Source organism: Sceloporus undulatus, chromosome 1 (assembly GCF_019175285.1).
Source record: "Sceloporus undulatus isolate JIND9_A2432 ecotype Alabama chromosome 1, SceUnd_v1.1, whole genome shotgun sequence".
NCBI lineage: Eukaryota > Metazoa > Chordata > Lepidosauria > Squamata > Phrynosomatidae > Sceloporus > Sceloporus undulatus.
The window spans coordinates 12950799-12967465 of record NC_056522.1 but is presented as its reverse complement, the minus strand read 5'-3'; the positions used below and the strand labels follow the sequence as shown (position 1 = coordinate 12967465).

The following is a 16667-nucleotide window of genomic DNA, read 5'->3' as shown; positions in this document are numbered from 1 at the left end:
AATAAATAGAAATAGCACAGGTAGGAATGAAGGTGTATGCCCAGAAATCCCAATTTATGGTCTCCCATTGAAGAGTGGCCTAAGACTCTGGAGATCAGGGATCAAATTCTGCCTTGGCCATGGAAACTCACTTGGGTGAGTCACACTCTCTCAGCCTCAGAGGATGGCCATGGCAAACTCCCTTCCCTGAAGAAACTTTGCCAAGAAAGCCCCATGCTAGATTCACTTTAGGGGCATCGGCCATGAAACCCATGTGTGACCTCTGGCAAGTCATGCTGTCTCAGCCTCAGAGGATGGCAATGCCCTCCCCAAAACCCTCTGAAGTAACTCTGCCAAGAAAACCCCAGGACAGGTGATGTACTTGTAAACCACCTGAAGGCACACAACAACAACAACAAAGCCTTCCTTCCTTCCTCCCTCCTTTTTTTTCTGTCCTTCCTTCCTTCCTTTCCTCCTCTTTCTTTTCTTTCTTTCCTTCCTGCATTCTCCTTCCTTCTTGCCTTCCTCTTTCTTTCCTTTCTTTTTCTTCTTTCTTTCCTGGTCTTTTTCCTTCTTTCTTTCCTGCTTTCTCATTCCTTCCTTTTTCTTTCCTTCCTGCTTTCTCCTTCCTTCCTTCCTTCCTTCCTTCCTTCCTTCCTTCCTCTTCCCTCCCTTCCTCCCTCTCTCTTGAGAAGAGCCTATCCGCTTGGCCTGGGGCTTCCTTCCAAAGAGGGATGAGGCGGGGGCGGGACCTTGCCGCCTTCCCTCCTGGGATAGGCTGCCTGGAGATAGGGGGTGGCGCCTGCGTCCAATCCTGGGGCGCCTCCTTCCTGCCCGATTCTTAGGTGTGGTCCCTTTGGGGAGTCATCATGCATTCCACCCCGGGGCCACGTGACCAGAGGGGGGAGGTGTTGGGGCAAGTGGGGCTGGTGCTGCTGCTGCTGCTGCTGCTGCTGGAGGGCTGCTTCCTGGCCTTGGCCCAGGGAGGGAGGCAGAAAGGGGAGGGAAGGGAAGGGGCAACAAAGTTGCCAAGAGGGGAACTGAGCGCAACACAGAGGAGGAGGAGGAGGAGGAGAGAAGCAGGCTCCTCTGGAGGGGTAGGGGCCTTGCTGGTGGCTCTCCTCTGGGGGGAAGTGGGGGGAATGGAGGGCTGAGGAGAAACTTGGGTGCCCCCCCCCCCGGTAAGGAAACCAGGGCCTTGGGCAAGCGAGTCACACTTTCTCAGCCCAGGGACAACCACCTCTGAAGAAACCAGGGGCATGAACCTTTTTGGCAAAGTGGGTCAAAGGGGTTTGTTGGCTGCACTGTGCCTTCAAGTCATTCCTATCATGGGCCTTTTTTGGCAAGGTTTCTTCAGTGGTTTTCCTTTGCCATGGCCATCCTCTGAGGCTGAGAGAGTGTGACCTTCCTGAAGGCACCCAGTGGGTTCATGACAGCTTACCCTAAGACACAATTATCATGGGAAGGTTTCCATGGCCAGTGGCCCAAAGGTGAACCTGTCATTGGCTTTTCTTGACAAGGTTTCCTCAGAGGGTTTTCTTTTTTCTTTTTTGTGCCGGCCTCCCTCTGAGGCTGAGAGAGTGTGACTTGTCCAAAGGCACCACCAGATTTCCATGGCCGTGCAGGGAATCAAACTCCTGGCTTCCCAGAGGGGGCACTCATTGATACCGTATGAGTTTATTAGAGTTGTATTGCATTTTATTTGTGTATTGGATTTTATTACTGTATTGTAGTATTGTATTTTATTGCGATTGTAAGCCGCCTCGATCCTACGGGAAGAGGTGGGATATAAATAAATTTATTATTATTATTATGTTACCCAGTGGGTTTTCATGTCTGAGCAAGAATTTGAACCCTGGTCTCCAGAGTCCAACCCTCAAACCACTACATCATGCTGGCTCTTTAAAAGGGTTGCTAGATTTCTTTCTTATCCCTCCCCTTTTTCCTTTTTCAGAGGGAAAAAGTGAGGCCTGCAATAAAACCTTGTGCATGGTGCGCTCCTCAGCTGCCAAAGCTGATGTGAAGTTTGGAAAGCCAAAAGCCTAGAAAAGTTATACTTTTTGAGATGCAATGTGGAAAGATGTAGTAAGCATATTTTGAAATGCATGGATATAGAAAGGTGTGCTTCTCTTCCTAACAATTGCACTTTTTTATCCCATAGTTAGGTGAGGATGCCTCCTAAAAGGAAAGGAAAAAACAACCTCCCTGTTCCTCTCCAAGAAGGACTAATTCTGAAAGATACTGAAAAGAGAGAATGGAGACTTGGTCGCATGATTGCCCAGGGAGGATTTGGCCTGATCTACTTAGGTAATGTATAAAGTGTGATCTTAGAAAACACTCTTCTCCAAAAAGAAAGAATAATAATATGGTAGAGAATAGTAATAATAATAATAATAACATTTATTTATATCCCGCCTCCCTACAAAATGCAATTGAGGTGGCTTACAAGATTAAAATATACAGTCCAGGGGGAGTTAATGCACATTATTTTTACTTTAGAACTTTACTTTAGAAATTTACTTTAGAAATAGATGGATGCTGGCACCTGGCAAGCAAATGGAAGAGTGGAAAAAATGTGTATGACGGGTGCTGGGAGATGGCAATCCTTTCAGCTAGTTACATACCGCATATACTCGACTATAAGTCAACCTCATGTAGCAGTTGAAAGCGGGTTTTGGAGCCAAAATTATGGATTTTGATAAGACCCATGGATAAGTTGAGGGTAAAACTTAAGAGTTGTGTAACAAAAGATCTATAGGATGAAGCAAAGGAAAAGAGTGCCAAATAAATTACAAACGTCCAGCAAGCATACCTGTGCTGACACTAAAGGCTGGGTGAATGAGAGAGTAGAGGATGGTTTTTTGTGGGTTTTTTGGGCTATGTGGCCATGTTCTAGAAGATTTTCTTCCTGACGTTTCACCTGCATCTGTGGCTGGCATCTTCAGAAGATGCCAGCCACAGATGTTGGCGAAATGTCAGGAAGTAAATCTCCTAGAACATGGCCACATAGCCTGAAAAACCCACAAAAAACTATGGATGCCGGCCATGAAAGCCTTTAACTTCACAGAGAGGATAGTCAGTGCTTTCAGGACAGATTATGCTCTTGCCTTTCACCAAGGGATTGTTCCTTTTTAAATGAGAGTTAAGTACAGAACTTACATTGACCCATGGATAAGTTGATTCAGGTTTTTTGGGTCAATTTTTTGACTAAAATTTCTAGATTTATACATGAGTATAGTAGTTACACAGAATTTAATTCTGGCAAAAGCGATAAAAGTTGTTCGCAGCTTACAGAATGTGTTCAATGTATATGCATCGGAAGTGTTGTAACACATACTTCTTGTCAATCAAAATTTCAAATAACTGGACCTGAGTTTATAGATTCACAAGTAACTTGCTTGGTCACTGCTGTTGTGGTTCACAATTGTTCCTTAATTTCCATTAATGAAACAGTTATGAAGAGAGCCCATTATCCTTACCCAAATTGCCACCTTGAATCTTGAATCCCTATGTGGGGAGAAAGGCGGGATAGAAGAAAATAAAGTAATAATAAAATAATAACTAATCCCTCATTATAATTACAATTAGAAAAATGTGGGGTTTTTTTTTTTGCTTTTTTTTTTTTTTTTTTTTTTGGTTTAGCTTTTGCTTTGTCTAGTGAGGGGTGAAATGAAGCATTTTGGCAGGCTATTTTGTGCCTGATGCCCAAACAAAGATTTGAACTAATAAGCAAAACCTTGTGCACTGTACCACACCAACACTCTGATCAGCAAATAATGTTTTAAAAAATAAAGTTACATTAAGAAAAATGAGCAAGGGCAATTAATAGTCCTGCCCACCAACCATATTAATCTAGGATTTGGAATAGCTTCCCTATGAAGAAAGAGCTTCAGATGTTACTATATAGACCTTGACTAGGGTCCAAAACACACTGCAGAAATAATCCATTTTGAGACTGCTTTAACTGCTCTGGCTCCATGGTAGGGAATTCTGGGAACTGTAGTTTTGTGAGACACAGCCTTCTCTGTCAGAGAACCCTGGTGCCAAAATAAACTACAGTTCCCAGGATTCCCTAGCACTGAGCCAGGGCAGTTAAAGCAGTCTTAAACTGGATTATTTCTGCAATGTGTTTTGGACCTATGACATAGAAACAAAGCAGCAACCAATATATCTATTTAAACATCGATTAAATAAATCCTGTGTCACTCTTCCTAGTTAGTGGCCTACACAGGAATGCTGGAAGCAACCTTATACTGAGTCAGGCCATTGGTCCATCCATACCCCATTATTATCAACAAAAACTGCCATTGGCTTTTCAGGATTTCAATTATCTCAGGATACTGCCCTATCAAGGGCCCCACTGGTATGAATACATTCTGCCAAGTGTGCCTACAGAGAGCCCTTTGCAAATCTTTATACTAGATGGGTGCAGAGCAGGAAAGTGGACAAGTACATGGAGACATGGGAGGCAGGATCAAGAGTGCACCCTTTGACAAACTTTTTGTCAATTGTGCTGAAAGTGGCTAAGAATTTGGGAGGCCAAATGCATCAGGGAGATGAAGGCAGTTTTCATGCTGAAAGCAGACTGTAAGTGATCCAGTTTGTTAAATGGAACTAACACATTCAGAGGCAACTTGCCACCTTTTGCTGAGGGAAAGCAAAGTGGAAAGTGTTGCTTTCATGTCCTGCTTCTGGGCTTCCCAGAGGCAACTGGGTAGCCACTATGTACAAGAATTCTGGACTTGGTGGACATTTTGTGCAATTGAGCAATGGTGCTCTTGCAGTAAAGCTGGGTTCTGTGATACATTTAAATTGTGCATATCACCATGCATATGTCTGCCTTTGTTTTGCATGACATTTTTTATTTCTTGCTGTTTTGCATAATTTATTCCTGTTATGCTAATCATGATGAAGGGCTGTGCTTAATACTACAGCCAGGCCCCTGGACATTGTAAATCTGTCACACTTCAGATGCATGCTTCATGTCCTTTCAAGATGTTTCAAACCGTTACAGTGTGCTGGAGATGTGATCACATCTCATAATATTGCTTTGCTTGCTTTGCAGGGACTTCATGTACTATTGCCAAAATGATGTTTGATCCTATGCTTGTGATTTTAATTTGTATATTGATGTTTATGATTTTACTGATGTGAGGTGTTGGTGTAGTTATTATTAGAGTTCTCAAATTCCTTCAAGCATATCTTCATAAACAAAAGGCCTAGAAAGTCTAAGTTTCAGACTTTACAGATGTTGTTATATTGCATATTCCCAGCCACCCTTGCCATGGTAGTCAGTGGTGAAGTTGTGAGTTGCAGTCCAGCAACATCTGGAAAGGTGTATAATTTCCACCTTGATTTAAATGGAAACTATGATTCTCAGGAAGCTGGATTCAGCAACCAATGGCATACCTTAAGTTACTTCTGTTCCAGTATACAATTGTGACTTCCTTAAATAGTCCTATAAGACTTATGTGACAGTGGAATAGACTGCCTTGGAGGGTAGTGAACTCTTGTTCTTTGGAGGCCTTTAGACAGAGGTTAAATGGGTATCTTCCCAGAGTGCTTTAGTTGTGTGTCTCTGCATAGCAAGGGATTGGAGTACAGGATTCTTGTGAACCCTTTCAACTCCAAGATTCTATGATTCCTACATATCTTACAAGGGTATGTGAAAATGATCTAATTTGACCTCTTAAGATCATTACATCTTGAGCAACTGATTAAAAAGAGCAACACCAAAGATTCATGTCTCTGTGTTAGAAGATTTCACGGAAGTTTTGTGCTTGGGTATCCCAATAGAGGTGCAGAAAGTGATGTTAGAGAATTCACCAATCTGTTTGTTAGGCTATGTGTTCCTTTCTTAAACTGCCATCAGGTTGTGGTAGTAACTGTGTTGTGGAAGATACTCCTGAACTTATCTCTTAGTTGGCATCTAGGCCCTCTTGAAACTGGCATGCCACCTTCTGAATGGGCACGGAGACAGGATAGCAGATGGTCAGGAGCTGAGCTGTGCCAGAAGTCACCATGCATAGCGCAGTTAAGCATTCCAAAGCCCAGAGGGGCATCCAAAAATGCCAAAGCGCATCACTTTTGCTCCTAAGGTTAAAGTCAGCTCTGAAAGTCAAACAACTGTTTCTGTAACTGGAAGAGGCAACTTTATTCTTAACATTTAGGATACTAATTTGTGAGTGCCTTGAAATAAAATATTTTCAGCATTCTTCTGAAACTGTGCACATGTTTTAGAATGGGAATAATTTAAATATGTGAATAATACACTTAAGAGGGTTTAATCTAGGGAAAGTTTGAGAATCATGCATCTCTCCAGATGTGGTTGGAGTGCAGATCCCAGCAGCTTTAACTAATAAAGAAAAGATGAGCAATGTTGAGAGCTGCAGTCCAACAATATATGTGGGCCACCCAATTCTGATTCCTGAGGAACAGGATGACTGACAACTAATGTCAAATTATAATAACATTAGGTATGTAGATAGACATTATTAAGCTTCTATGTATGGCTGTAAAAGCTGGACAGTGAAAAAACTGTTAAATGGATGATCTCATTTGATATGTGGTGCTGGAAGATTGTTCTGTAAATACCATGGACTGCCAAAAAGACAAATAAATGGTCCCTAGAGCAAATCAAGCCTGAACTTTCTGTAGAAGCCAAGATGAGTAAGTTGAAACTGTCATACTTTGACCTATCGTGAGAAGAGATAACTCACTAGTAAAGGCAATAGTACTTGGTAGAAGGTGGTAGGAAAAGTGGGAGACCACACTACAAGTGGATCAATTCAAGTCAAGAAAACCATGGCCTCAAGTTTACAAACTTGAACAAGAGTGTTGATAACATGGTGACTTGGAAGTCTTTAATTCATAGGGGCGGGTTCTAGACCGCCGCTTTGAGGCGGTCTGCCGCCGCCGCTTGCTCCGTGCGGGAGCCTCAGCAGCCATACCGCGCGGCTCCTGCGCGGAGCAAAAAAGAAGCTCCAAAATGAAGCTTCTTTCAGCGGCGCACTGATGGCATCGCGAAGCGCCAAGGGCGCATTCGTGACGTCATTAGGGCCACGCGACGTTCGGACGCTCAGCGTCCGATACGTCAATATGGCGCCGGCTATGTAGAAGGGCCGGCGCCATATTGTACGGACACAGTCCGTACTAGACTCAGGGGCATCTAGAAGAGACACCCCTTTTTTAAAATGGGACGTCCTCCGGACGTCCCAACTGCCGGTTTGTAACCGGCCAGGGTCTCTATAAGTCAAAGTCAATTTGACAGAAAATAACAACAACACTCCCATCTAGAGTAGACCCATTTCATCAGGGGTAGGCAACCTTTTTGAGCCGGGGGCCAGGTTGCTGTCCCTCAGACAACTGGGGGGCTGAAGCCGGGGGTGGAGCTTCCACCCTCTGGGGGCGGAGCCGCATGCCAGGGGTGGAACTTCCACCCTCTGGGGATGGAGCCACATGCCTGGGGTGGAGCTTCCACCCTCCGGGGGAGGAGCCACGTGCCAGGGGCGGAGCTTCCACCAAAGAATCGTCATCTTCATCGTCATCATCACTACTATCATTGTTACAGCAGACCTTTCAGCAATAAATGCACCAAAAATACACAGAAGTGCACTTTGGAAAGTTACACTGTCTCACCTTCAGAAAGAGTGAGTGCATGTCTCAGAAACTGACTGATATCATCATCATCATCATCACCACTATCATTGTTACAGCAGACCTTTGTTACAGCACTTTGGAAGGTCACACTGTCTCACCTTCATAAATAATAAAAATAATGAAATACAATAAAAAGCAATAATGAAAATAATGAAATAAAAAAACAAAAATAAATATTATATATTTTTAAAAATTAATGGAAAAAAACCAAGGCAGACCTGAAATGATTCACCTTTCCACCTCTTCCTCTTCTTTCTTCTCCTCCTCCTCTTTCTCATCCTCCTCCTCCTCTTTCTCATCCTACTCCTCTTTCTCATCCTACTCCTTCCTCCTCTTTCTCATCCTCCTCCTCCTCTTTCTCATCCTCCTCCTCTTTCTCATCCTACTCCTCCTCCTCTTTCTCATCCTCCTCCTCTTTCTCATTGAGAGTGGATTTTGCACATAGAACACCCAGGGCAAGTAATAATAATAATAATAATAAAGTTACAAGCATGGAAATTACTAAAATGCAATTCAAAATAACAGGCAGAAAGCGTGCACTGTTTGAACCCAGAAAAGCACAAGGTGCTGAGAGGGGATTTTGCACATAGAACACCCAGGGCAAGTAATAATAATAATAATAATAATAATAATAATAAAGTTACAAGCATGAAAACTACTAAAATGCAATTCAAAATAAAAGGCAGAAAGCATGCACTGTTTCAACCCAGAAAGCCACAAGTAGTTGGTGTAGCTTCAGTTAACCCCCTCCCCCAATGAACCAACCTCTCGCCTCGCTGCAGCTCTGGCTCCCTTGCTCTGCACTCCTTCTGCCTCCTCCTCCTTTCCCTGCTCTTAGGGAGGAGGAGGGCGGAGGGCGAGGTGAAGCCCGCTGCAGGCCCACTGCAGCCCCTGGAGTCCTGTTGGAGTGCTCCAGGGGCTGCACCGGGCCTCCTAGAGGGCCGCCGCCATTTTGTTTTTCAAAATGGCGGCGAAGTCTCGTGTGACCTTTGCCATCCTGAGGTCACGCGAGACTTCGGCCACCATTTTGAAAAACAAAATGGCGCCCAGAGCGGCGCAAAAACAGGGGCAATCGGCAGCAGGACTGCGCAGGGGCCTGCGGGAAGGCCTCAGCGGGCCGGATCGGGCCCGCGGACCGTAGGTTGCCGACCCCTGCATTTCATAGTCAAAATTTACATATGTTTTGATTTGCAACTCATCAGTTGATTCAATGAGTCTACTCTAGATAGGAGAAATAGTTTGATTTAGGCTGGGATGGGCAACATGTTGCCTTCTATTTATTATTGGTACCCTTTGCCAGTTGTGTGAAATGCTGGGAGTATGAGCTGTCTGGGTAAACTGATCTAGGATTACATACCTAGCACTGTTATTGATTCATGCAATATACAATCAATGGGAAAAATGATACATCAAAATTAACACCCCCATCCTTTCCTTCTCTTCTCCCTTATTCACTTTCCATTCATTTTCCACATCTGGGTAGGGCTGCTTTTGAAGATGATCCAGAAACTGAAACTGGTTTTATTTTCATTTGTTGGCCCAGATTCAAAGTGCTGGTACTGATGAATAAAATCCTTAATGGTTAGGGTCTATGTTATGTTAAGGACATGCATGATCTATAACTTGCCTAAGTTTCAAGTTTGATGCAGTCAGTCTTGCTTTCTGTTTCGTTATTATTGGGAATATTAGAAAGCAGGAATAGGGCCTTCTCTGTGGTAACCCTGCAGTTAGAATCAGTTGCTATTTTGGATGACAAACCTTAGAGTTCCTCAGCCAAAATAGAGTTTCTAGGAGGTATGGTCCAAAATAGAAAATTATCTGATTTCTGGTTAATTTTAAATAATATAAACAACATTACCTTGCCCTGCTTTTCAGTTATCTGACTGGAATTTTCCATTGGTCTCCCATCCAGGGCACTGATCAGCTTCATGCCTGCTTAGTTCTGCCCAGACTATGATGTTAGCTATTTTCAAGCCATTCACAGTGCTAGCTTACTGTATATGGAACTGTGGAGTAGGTGAAAATGGGAAGGAAAGGGGAAATGCATGAAAGCAAATGAGAAGCAAAGCAATTGCTTTGTAAAAGAAGAAAATATGAACAAAGAGGTGGGGGTGTTGGGGAGGAGAATCAAGTTCCTCATTTGTTCCTTCTGATCTTGAAAGATGTCTACAAATCATGGATACCACAGATACTGTGATAGTAAACTGAGCTCGGGGGAAATTGCTACTCTTCAAATTTTCATAACCACTGGATTTTTAAAAAACTCACAATAATTGGCATGCTCACATGCAAACATACACACACACAATTCCACTTTCTTGAGGCCATCCCTGTTTGCAAAATGAGAATCTGTTGCCAGAACTGCCAGCCGTAACAATGAGATCAGCTGTGGGCAGGGGTTGGGAATGATATTTAATTGCCAATAGCCCAGTTTTTACTCTTCCCACTGTGTAAACTTTGCCTACAAAACTGACTCCCTAAGATCTACTGCAGACGCTTCCACCATTATTCGAAGAGACGATTGCCATCAAAAGCAGAAACAGAAAAAAAAATGTGATGCAAGTGAAAAGTTGGCAGACTCCAACTGGCAAGCAAAAACGGCATGTTACTTTGTCGGACTTTTGGGTGCTGTGGTGGTGGATTGTAAGCAAACAGGGAAGGAAAAGGCAATTTCCTCCAAAAGTGTGTTCCAATGTTACTTTTGCTTATTAAAACTAATAAAAAGCTGTAGGGGACTGCTGTAGCTCTGTGGCAGAGCACATGCTTTGCATGCAGAATATCCTAGTTTCAGTTTCTGGATAACAGAGTTAAGGTAAGATTAGTTGGCACAGATAATACTTGGATGAGACGGACCAGTTATCTGACTCAGTATCAGCTAGCTAGCTAAATTTATTTATATTCAGCCATTTTTCCCAGTTTGGAGAAGGTGACTTGAAGTAGTCTGCACCCCCCCCCCCCCAGTGATGCCACTGTATTACACACTGTTCAAAGCCATTGTAGTCTGGGAAACCAGTGTGCAAAGAGATCTTGTAGCACCTGTGAGACTAACTGAAAGAAAGAAAGTGGTAGCATGAACTTCAGTAGACTTGAATCTACATCCTCAGATGCATGGAGTGGAGGATCCAGAGACAAACCCATTTCTCAGCACTCAAATAACATGTTTTTCAATCATATTTGGTTATTTTCAAATATTCTTTGCAACTCTACCCTGGTGTAACAAGAAGAGGAAGGGAAGAACCTAATGATAAGTAAATAAGAGCTAAGACTGGAGAGGTGAGGTGGAACCAATGGTTGAAGGCAGTCCTCTCTGGATGGACCAATTGTGGGTCACATCAAGGGACACTTACTGTTTGCCATCATGATGTCATTTATTGCCCATGTTGGGCAAAATGTGAGGCACAGATAGTGTGCTTTCTTTGCTCTCCACTACATAGAGAACAATTATATTGGGCTGCGGAGGATGGGGAAACCCCGTCCCATTGGTTGTCAGTTACTTATACATTGACTCACACTTAATAGCATCTGTGATAGGGAGCAGGAGGACCATGCAAAGACTACAGAGGGAATTTGGGCAAATAAAGTTAGCCACATAGGTGTGCTGTAGAGAGACCTTCCTCTTATACCTTCCTATTCTAAAATAGTTGCCTGATGTGTATGTTCTCCCAAGAATTTTGGGAGATCTTAGTGCTGCCAGACCTTAGTGTTGCCATATTCAGCGGATGGATATTAGCAAATTACTAATTTCATGGATCACTATACAAGGATGTGCCACTGTTGAGTCATTCTGCTTCAGCCAGAGTTGATAAACCCCCTTCATCTTGCATTCTGGTCACAATGAACCCTAAAAAGGCTACTTTAAATGGGTGGAACAAGGCTTACTGTTATTAGTGTTCTGATACCTGGAGTGGGAATGAGAGAGGATGCTGAATAAACCACTGGATTATGACCTTGGTTTTTAATCTGAAGAAATAGACATTTAAGGAATGGGAGGGATTTATCTCAAGAAGTTACAACAAGAAAACCAAAGTAAATATCAGTATATGTAAATATCTCAAAGGAGTTCAATCATTTCCTGAAAGGTTCTTGCTAAAGAATGACAAATATTTTTTTTCTATCATACTTAAAACAAAACAAATCCCTAATGTTTGAATGGATCATACCACATTGTATCATCTAAAATTCTGTTCATTACCAGATGACACCTCAATAACTTTTTCTCCCCCATCCTCCTTCCATTTTCTGTCTTGCAGCTTCCCCTTGCCTTGATATTCCAGTGGCAGATAATGCAGTGCATGTCATCAAAGTGGTAATTATCATACCTTCAAAAAATTAATATGTTACGGGACAAGCATTAAATATCCTCATTTATGCATTTTGTATCTTAATAGTAATTGATATTGGTTTAATCATTCCTGTTCCTTGTGGGCTGAAAGGCAACAAATAAACAGTGAATGAATATCCAGTTTTCATAGTTAACCTCTAGCTAGGATGAAGAACCAAATTTGGCAAGAATTCCAAGATTATCAAATTACCCTGCATCACATGTATGTCAGTGGGACATGTTTGTCAGTGGAGATTGGGCAGGTTAATTGACTTTTGGGTATATATGTATTTGTAAATATTTTGTGATATTGTTTTCTGTTGATGCCTGTTTTACAGTTGGCCCTTCACAGATTTTTTATCCATGGATTCAAGCATACGCAGCTTGAAAATATTCAAAAAAATATAAAATTCAAGTATCAAACCTTGATTTTCCCATTTTATTTAAAGGACACCATCTTGCTATGCCATTGTATTTAATGGGACTTGAACATACACGGATTTTGTTATTCACTGGGCTTTCTGGAACCAAACCCCAGCGGATAACAAGGGTCCACTGTATATTTAAGTGTTCATTTGCATATGATCTTTACCTTCATGTAGCAAACCCACCGTTTCCCCCTACCTCATGCCATTTAGGGGATTTGAAATCTCTGACCACTAACCTTGCTGGTTGAGGTTGGTATTGTAGATCGCCACATTGGGAAAGGCTATATCTTGAAGACTGGATGATGGGAGCTATTGTGAACTTGGTTGACAGAGACCTCAGACAAAGCTCTCATTGGATACACCAGAAGCTGGTTCAGTTTCTGCTCTAGATTTTGACTAGGTTCTGAAGTAGGAAATATCTAGTAAGTATGGAAGTGGCCTTTATATTTAAACTATTAGAGATTTGCCAAGTTTTAGATAGGAAGACCTCTCCCCCCATTCCCTAGTACAATTGGGCCTCCATATCCGTGGATTCTGCATCCACAGGTGCAACCATCCATTTCTTTGCCAAACCGCAAACCTTGATTTTGCTATTTAATATAAGGAACATCATTTTACTGTGCCATTGCATATAACGGGACTTGAGCATCCACAGATTTTGGTATCCACAGAGGGTCCTGGAACCAAACCCCAGCAGATACCAAGGGCCCAGTATATGGAGACTAGAGCTAAAAGACAGTGTCCTGCCATGTAGAACCCAAGAAGAGCCACTGACAACCAAGCCAGCCAGTATATGTATAGACCTCCTCTGTGTAATTTTTCTTGGCCAGGGTTATGTTGTTACTGCTGCTGTTACTGCTACACAATGAAACAAGGAAACACATCTGAAGATTATGGATGATCGTCCTTATGAATGAGATGCATCTCATATGTTATTGAGATACATTTCAAGTTTTTATTAAATATAAGACAATCTTCTAGCTTCTTGAGATGTGCCTCCCATTTCTGTTATGGATTTCATTAAATGCTGCCCAGTCTGTGCTTGTTTTGTACTTTTGCTCCAACAATTTCCTTCTGGTTTTCCTTCAGGAAGCTCATAGAGTGCTCCCCTGTCACAACAGTACTGTGGGGTAGGGGCTGAACAGATGGGCCATAATAGGATGGGCTGAGCCCATTTTATCCTGGCCCTGGTACTTACTCGGGTTGGTCCCCAGGTTGGCATGTGGATGGGGGGGGGGTATTTACACACCCATCCCATGCCTACCTGGGACCCGCTACCGGCGTGCACTCTTTATCTTACCTTGGTTCTTGGGTGAGGAAAAGATTTCTGTGTAAAATTACAGGTGGGAAAAATAATACCAATATGTGAAAAATAACTGCACTTAACTTGAAAGAACTTGATACATCCAACTTGTTCTTTCTTGCCTTCTAAATATAGGAATACCTTGAAAATGGACCCTTGTTTTCTGAATTGAAATTTTATCAGCGAGCTGCAAAACAAGAATGCAGTAAGTTAGACAGCCCCATGTCAATTTAACATTTATACTCTCTTAAGATAGAATATTCTTCATGTAAACACAGGCCGGTCATTGATCCTCAGTGTCTTTATCTTCTGAAAATGTAGTTGTGTGCATTTTTATGTTGTTTTTTGATGGGAGTTTGAAAAACCTCAAGACTAAAGCCATTTAAAAAAAAAAAAAAGAAAGAAGACTTTCTAAATCATTTCTCCTTTTGACAGTTTGTTTGTTTGTTTGTTTAGTTAAGAAGTGGATGAAGATGAAACGGTTAGCCTTCCTAGGGATTCCAGTCTTCTGGGGGTCAGGCCAAGCTGAACACAATGGCAAAAGGTAAAGCAGAGTGGATGGATGGATAGATGGATGGATGGATATTATAAGGAATTAGTCTATTGTCATTCAAATCACCAAGCTATCTGATATAAACACAGATTGAACTGGAGTCATTGTTTTTGGGAATAGTGTCCAGTTATCCCTTTCTTGAAATGAAGTAGAAAGGTCTATAGCTCAGTGGCAGAATGCAAAGCTTAGAAAACATACCTTTTTTTTAGATTTGAGCTCCCAGAATCCCCCAGTCATACTTTACATGGGTAAAGTCCAAGGACCACTCCTCTGGCCTTTCCAGGATCTCATATAGGCCTGTTAGAGACTGCCAAAATAAAGCTGCTTTGGGTCTCTTTGGAGGTATGCTATTTAAATGATGCATGGGTCCCAAGAGTCCAGAGGTCGCGCCAAAGCTACACTCCATTCCTAAGCACTGGAGTGCAGCTTTGGTGCAGCTTACAGATTCTTAGGATGCATGCATCATTTAAACAGCATACCTCCAAAGAGACCTGAAGCAGCTTTATTTTGGCAGTCTGTAATAGGCCATAGTGAAAGTGTGCTTGAGACACTGAGGAACCCTAGGCGCGTTACAGATGCGCCTATAGTACATCCCCAGGACGTAATAGGGTTAGGAAGGGGTGTCACTTCCTGACGCCCCTAACCCTAGTACGGACTGGGTCCGTACAAAATGGCGGCGCCCTATACACATGGGCGCTGCCATTGCTACATCACGACCGCGCCGCCTCCAAACGGGGTGGTGAGGAAGTGACATACTGGGGCCGTGCGAGGGCGCCTGGGGCGCCCTTTCTGCGGCCCCGGACGGAGATCCTTCCACCTTTGCGTCTCTGGGTGCAGCCTTTACATGGCTGCGCCAGCAACACAGAACAGAAAGGGGCCAAGCGGCCCCTTTCGCCTCCTCCCCGCTGCCGCTGGGTGTCCTTGGGGCTTGAAGCCCCAAGGACACCCCTTTCCAGGCTGCAGGGAAGTGGCCTTTTGCCGCTTCCCTGCAGTCTGGAAAGCGGAGGATCGGGGCCTCAGAGGCTGCTGTTGTGGCAGTCTGTAACGCGCCAATGTTATTGGCTAATATGTGAGATGATGTGTTTTGGTAAAGGGCAGCTTCATTAACTGATTAGTATTTAGGTTGTTGGTGATGAACTCATGGGCCAACAGGGCCTGACAACCTTTCTTCATCACAGTTACAGGTTTATGGTGATGGAAAGATTAGGAGAGAATCTGCAAACCATCTTTGAAAGAAGGGGGCGAAGATTTAACAAGGAAATTGTTCTACAGATTGGGCTACGAATGGTAGGTATCAACTCTCATGGCAATATAAAGCTGGAAGGAAATCACTGGACCATTGAATTTAAGCCATTGTCCTAGATACTTGTTATCCAAAACTCTGACAGATGCTTGTGCATTCTTGCTTGAAAGGAAGACCTCTAAGGAAGGGATTCTGCAACCTCCTCCAGCAGCCTGCTCTGTGGCTCCACTGAGTATAGAGTTAAATGTTTATTTTATTTTATCATTTAAAAGAATTTACTCATTTTTTAAAATCTTGCACTTACATTTTAATTTATTTATATCATGCCTTTTTTTCTGACAGGGGACACAGCTTACAATAAGATAAACTTAGAAACTGGATGATTTAGAGATATTAACACCCAATTTAAAAAATTACTATATCGAAGAGTAAAATTATTTAAAAATATGGAGCTCTGACTGCGCTCACATTCAGATTGCTGATCAGGTCCATGGTGACTTAGCTTTAGTAAAACAATAAGTATATGTTGTTCACTAGATACTGCAACTAGGAAGTTCCTAAACATATATATATAAGAATAGGCACAGGCATGATTCCCCCTGGCCATTCTTGGGAGCTACTTATATATTGAGACACTGGTCTTGCTGTTGGGAGTGCATTTCACTATGCAGTCCAAGTCCCTACCTCCTCCTATCATCAGATTAGAGTTTGTAATACAGCGCGCCTGCGCCATACGCGGGCACACCATACGCGGCCTTGAGCATACACGCTCAAGCCGCGGGGCGCGCGCGGGGCGGAAGGGGCAGTGCGTCCCATTCAATTGAATGGGTGCGCGCACCCGTTGCGCCCCACGTGCTCCTGCGCCGCCGCACACAAGCCCCATTGTTTCCAATGGGGCTCGAGCATAGGCGGAATTCGCCTTACGCGGCAGGATCTGGAACGGATCCCCCGCGTAAGGCAAGGACAGACTGTCTATCTATCTATCTATCTATCTATCTATCTATCTATCTATCCATCCATCCATCCATCCATCCCCCTTAATGGAGAATTATGGGACTTGCCTGAAACATAGAGCCAGCATGGTGTACATGGTTTGAATCTTGGACTAAGACTCCAGGAGAATACTGTTCAAATCCCTGTTCAGCCATAGAAACCTACTGGTGACTGTGGGCAAGCCACAC

At 43.1% G+C, this 16667-nt stretch overlaps 1 protein-coding gene across 6 annotated transcripts in view; it reads left to right on the top strand.

The window, feature by feature from the left end:
- The first annotated feature begins 790 nt into the window (after positions 1-790).
- Positions 791-16667, top strand: part of VRK2 (VRK serine/threonine kinase 2) — an 85232-nt gene continuing 69355 nt past the window's right edge. For 2 of the 6 annotated variants that reach the window (XM_042469087.1, XM_042469079.1), the window contains exons 1-6: positions 1120-1648; positions 2141-2286; positions 11889-11944; positions 13826-13895; positions 14147-14234; positions 15422-15530. In XM_042469087.1, the coding sequence (XP_042325021.1) occupies positions 2151-2286; positions 11889-11944; positions 13826-13895; positions 14147-14234; positions 15422-15530 (459 nt within the window). In that variant the 5' untranslated portion in view covers positions 1120-1648; positions 2141-2150. Of the gene's footprint in view, positions 825-993; positions 1077-1119; positions 1649-2140; positions 2287-11888; positions 11945-13825; positions 13896-14146; positions 14235-15421; positions 15531-16667 lie in introns of those variants that run through there. The other 4 variants (XM_042469070.1, XM_042469044.1, XM_042469061.1 and 1 more) reach the window with 3 other exon arrangements.